This window comes from Pollicipes pollicipes, unplaced genomic scaffold, assembly GCF_011947565.3.
Source record: "Pollicipes pollicipes isolate AB1234 unplaced genomic scaffold, Ppol_2.1 Scaffold_5724;HRSCAF=6776_pilon_pilon_pilon, whole genome shotgun sequence".
In the NCBI taxonomy this organism is placed as follows: Eukaryota; Metazoa; Arthropoda; class Thecostraca; order Pollicipedomorpha; family Pollicipedidae; genus Pollicipes; species Pollicipes pollicipes.
In genome coordinates this window covers 26,406,111-26,410,984 of record NW_023596746.1, presented here as the reverse complement: position 1 = coordinate 26,410,984, position 4,874 = coordinate 26,406,111, and the positions used below count along the sequence as shown (strand labels likewise).

The 4,874-nt window shown below is 62.7% G+C and overlaps 1 protein-coding gene across 1 annotated transcript in view; it reads left to right on the top strand.

Annotated features, from left to right (window-relative positions):
- The window catches only part of LOC119102880 (sorbitol dehydrogenase-like), an 8,006-nt gene extending 6,195 nt beyond the window's left edge, over nucleotides 1-1,811 (top strand). Inside the window, exons 2-4 of the mRNA XM_037226330.1 lie at nucleotides 272-352; nucleotides 620-843; nucleotides 1,590-1,811. Coding sequence (XP_037082225.1) covers nucleotides 272-352; nucleotides 620-843; nucleotides 1,590-1,743 — 459 coding nt within the window. The 3' untranslated portion in view covers nucleotides 1,744-1,811. The remainder of the gene's footprint in view (nucleotides 1-271; nucleotides 353-619; nucleotides 844-1,589) is intronic.
- The last annotated feature ends 3,063 nt before the right edge of the window (nucleotides 1,812-4,874 follow it).

Here is a 4,874-nt window from a genome sequence, read left to right as displayed (position 1 = left end):
GACCCAGTATGGCCTAAAACCTTACAAACGCATCTCACAACTAAGCATGCTTAAATGCTGCAGGCACATGCATCCTCGCAATCGATTACGGAGGACAATGTGTTGGCTCGGTTGTCAGGCGGCGGAGCCCCGTGCCTGGCTGGCGACGGTGTGTCGGCTCGGTTGTCAGGCGGCGGCTCCCCGTGCCCGGCGGGCGACGGTGTGTCGGCTCGGTTATCAGGCGGCGGCGCCCCGTGCCCGGCTAATGACGGTGTGTTGTCTCGGTTGTCAGGCGGCGGCGCCCCGTGCCTGGCTGGCGACGGTGTGTCGGCTCGGTTATCAGGCGGCGGCGCCCCGTGCCCGGCTGGCGACGGTGTGTTGGCTCGGTTATCAGGCGGGGCGCCCCGTGCCCGGCTGATGACGTGTGTGTCTCGGTTGTCAGGCGGCGGCGCCCCGTGCCGGCTGGTGACGGTGTGGCTCGGTTGTCAGGCGGCGGCGCCCCGTGCCTGGCTGGCGACGGTGTGTCGGCTCGGTTATCAGGCGGCGGCGCCCCGTGCCCGGCTGGTGACGGTGTGTTGTCTCGGTTATCAGGCGGCGGCGCCCCGTGCCCGGCTAATGACGGTGTTGTCTCGGTTGTCAGGCGGCGGCGCCCCGTGCCCGGCTGGTGACGGTGTGTCGGCTCGGTTATCAGGCGGCGGCGCCCCGTGCCCGGCTGGTGACGGTGTGTTGGCTCGGTTGTCAGGCGGCGGCGCCCCGTGCCCGGATGGTGACGGTGGGTCGCGGTCCTGCGGACGTCACTCTGCCCATTGTCCAGCTCACGGCCAAGGAGCTGGACATCTGCGGCATCTTCCGCTACGCCAACTGGTGAGACATACCCACGGGTGGGGGGGGGGGGGGAGGGCATCAGTACGGCGGGAGGTAAGGACGACCCCACTCGGCTGCGTGGGCAACTTTTGCACTCGTTTCCCCACTCCGGAGTTGCCTTGCGCAGTGCCGTCGGGGCGTGTGTCACTAGTCCAACTCCAGAGTTGTGTTGTGCAGTGTTGTCGGGGCGTGAGTGTATCACTGGTGTTATGCAGTGTTGTCCGGCTGTTGTACAGTGTTGTCTGGGTATTGTATAGTGTTGTCGGGCTGTTGCATAGTGTTGTCGGGGTGTTGTGCAGTGTTATTGGGGCGCGTGTCACTGGTTTTGCGATGGCGTGAGCAGCGTTCAGTCAAAAAGTATATTTCGCTCTCGCTACTCCGTTGCAGAAATTAGGGTTTTCAGAAGCTTCGACCACGCGGACATGTAGCGCCCACTCGTGGCTCTGCAGAGACCCTGCACTCTCTGCGTGTCCACGCTGTGGCAATCACTTAGTCTGAGTTCCATGTTCTGACGTTGTCAGCTGTGACTATGATTGCCGTCACAAGTCGTCGAGAGTAGGAAGGGGAAGCTCTATCGTGAAATTGTTGCGACGGACATGATCGGCTCCAGGGTGCCAACAATTTAAGTTTAGTACAGACTCTTTGTTGTGATCCTACAAGCCGCCACTCGCCGCATCTGAGTAACCCAGAAGCTTGCTCAGCTGCAGCCGGCGCTGTCTGACCTGACCTGACCTGACTTGCCCCAGTTACCAGGCGGCGCTGGACCTGGTGGCGTCGGGCCGGGTTCGGTTGGACCCGCTCGTCACCCACCGCTTCAGCCTGGAGCAGAGCGAGCAGGCCTTCCAGACGGCGCTCGAGGGACGCGGCATCAAGGTCATGATCGCCGTGCACAAGGACTAAACGGCGGCGGCGGCGGCCGGTCACCAGAGAGCCTGACTGAGGTCGCCGAACCGGTCCGTCCAAGCCGATCCGATCGATCCGATCCGGTACAGTCCGATTCCGGCCCGATCGGGAATGTCAGGACATCGTATCGATCATCAGCTGACTTCTGTTACTGTGGTATGATCCGACCGACGCCGACTGCTCTGCTGGAGGCTGCCAACTGACGTCAGTGCGTCGTTCTGCCGTCACGTGACCCTGATCCGTCTATGGTGAGGTCCGTGTTGGGGCGGGAAGCCGGATGCGGATAGCCGGGATGAGAGAGGAAACCGCGCCAATACAAGAGACGGGCGGCTCGACGGCGCGTGCCTCTCCAACAACTTAGGAAAATCTCTACGGTCACGAATTCTCGGATCACCTACCCGACTTCGACCGGCGACATCCGCTAGCATTTTGGCCATTCCAACGAGTAAGACGAGGCGTCGGAAAGATCCCGATGGACACACGTTTTGCACATTCATAATGAAGCTGATAAATAGACTACTCCAGCGTCGTTGATGGGTTGATCCAATTACCGAGTCAACCGTTACGACTCCCACCAATTTTCAAACGAAGCAATCCCAGCTCAGTTAAAAGCTTGTCAGACTTTGGACTCCGCTGTGGCTTTACCCAGGGTCCATCGCGAATCTGATTCCATCACCGATTCACCAGCCTCTGTTCGCGGTCTGAGCACGCCGGACGCATGGGCTGTTGATCCACACGGCCTGGGGTCCGCGCCGACCGGCCGGCAGGCGCCGCCCTGATTCGGTCAGCTGTCACTGGACGGAGCCGGCCTAGCGCCGCCGGCGGGCCGCCACACGGCTCGGTCTGTGATCAGATCACGACAGTAACCGAGCAGCAGAGCCCGTTCAGAAGAACCAGGGCACTCGGTGCAGTCAATACGCGACACAGATCGGCGGGTAAGTGTTCGAGCGGACGTTTTTTGTGTCTGTTAGTGTTGTGGACGCTGACGTCGAACGCCTTCGGAGGACCGGCAGGTCGGAAGACCAATGACTGACGTGAGCAGACCAGTGGCACTTCTGCAGGTGACCGGGCTTCAGAAGGTGAATGCTCGTGGATGGTGAATTGGGGAGGAAGACGACCTGCGTTCGTGGACGACGAACTCGGGCTTCAGATGGCCTGCGTTCGTGGACGACGAACTCGGGCTTCAGATGGCCTGCGTTCGTGGATGACGAGAACTCGGGCTTCAGATGGCCTGTGCTCGTGGATGGTGAATTAGGGAGGAGGACGACTTGCGTTCCTGGACGATGAACTCGGGCTTCAGATGACCTGCGCTCGTGGATGACGAACTCGGGCTTCAGATGGACTGCGCTCGTGGATGGTGAATTGGGGAGGAAGACGACCTGCGTTCGTGGACGACGAACTCTAGCTTCAGATGGCCTGCGTTCGTGGACGACGAACTCGGGCTTCAGATGGCCTGCGTTCGTGGATGACGAACTCGGGCTTCAGATGGCCTGTGCTCGTGGATGGTGAATTGGGGAGAAAGACGACCTGCGTTCCTGGATGACGAACTCGGGCTTCAGATGACCTGCGCTCGTGGATGACGAACTCAGGCTTCAGATGACCTGCGTTCGTGGGTGGTGAATTGGGGCGTAAATCGACTTGCGTTCGTGGATGACGAACTCGGGCCTCAGATGGCCTGCGCTCGTGGATGGTGAAGTCGGGCTGAACGGCGTCACCCTCTTGTTTGCTGCCGACCAGCGCAATTTCTGCCATGTTCCCGATTCGCATTTTGTCGCCGATAATTTCATGACGGGGAAAACTGTTTGTCCAGATGTGCAGCTAGTTTCACAGCTTAGACCTGAAGACACTCTTCTTCGTTATGTCAATCTGTATATTCGGTGCTGCAGTAGAGGTTAACTAAGCTTACATTGTGCTGGCATGATACATGAACACTGAACATGTACAAACCAAACAGCCGCCCATAACTGCACCATATCTCACCGGTAGAAAGGCTGCCACTAGAAAATGAACACCGCCAGTCGGAGCGTAGCCCTCTAGCGGCGCGCGCCACCACACCGCGCCTCTGGCAGGCCACGCCCAGCGCCGAGCCGTCTGGCACGACACGGTGCCGGGGCGCGCGGCAGCAGCGGCGCTGCCCGGACCACACCCGCAGCCAGGCGGCCGGCTCCCGCGCTCTCGTCCGACGGGCACCCGAGTTCAGAACACACCGGTCAACACACCCGAACACGTCGGCGAACACTACCGCGGGCAGCGCGGCGGGGGAGGGGGAGGGGCATGACAGAGCGTCCTGGCGTCTGGGCAGCGTCGCTCTGCTGGGCGGTCGGCCTCCTCCCAGCCGCGCTCCCCGCCAGCGCCGGAGACCGCGCCAGCTCGCGCCGACCGCCAGCTAACGACGGACGGCACCTCGCGGCCAGAGCCAGCGCAACCGACCGTCCCGGGCATGGTCGGGAGAGGGGGGGGGGGGGGGGGGCGGCACAACGCGTGGAAGACTGAGCGGGCCGCGCCAGCCCGCCCCAGCTGACACCAGCGGCGATGGCGCGCGCGCGCGCCGCCCCGAGCCGACACACCGAAGTCGCTAATATCAAAGCCTCGAAAAGTAAAGCGCCCGCACACCCACCGCCGGCCACATAAGAAACTGTCCCAAAAATAGGCTGCAGCACCCCGCGCTTATCACCTGAAGACTAGCATCGTGTCAACATGGAATATAGCGGCCGAACCGCGAGCGCCGCCGGCAACGGTCGGCTCTCGGCGGACGCGTGCAGCTGCTGAGCGAGACGGGGCGAGGCGATGTCTGTCCGACCTCCGCCCGTCCAAGGCCGCTCATCGCCGGCCGGAACGTGTCCACCCGCGCCACCAGGCTGATATGATAAGCTCACTACACGGAGAACTCAGTGTGGCGGCGCCCGCCCGTCCGACAACCGACACGGCAGGCGCGCGCCGGCGACGGGCTGGACCACCGCACCGCGCCGCCGGCCGCGAGCCGCGAGCCCGGCCGGCGCGGCGCGTCCGCGAGTGGCACTCGACACCGGCGCCCCGCCGGCCGGCCGCGCGCTACCGCGTGCCGCCGCGGGGCGACGGCTTCACACCGCAAACACGCAACAGCGGCAATCAACGGCGAAAGAGACGGG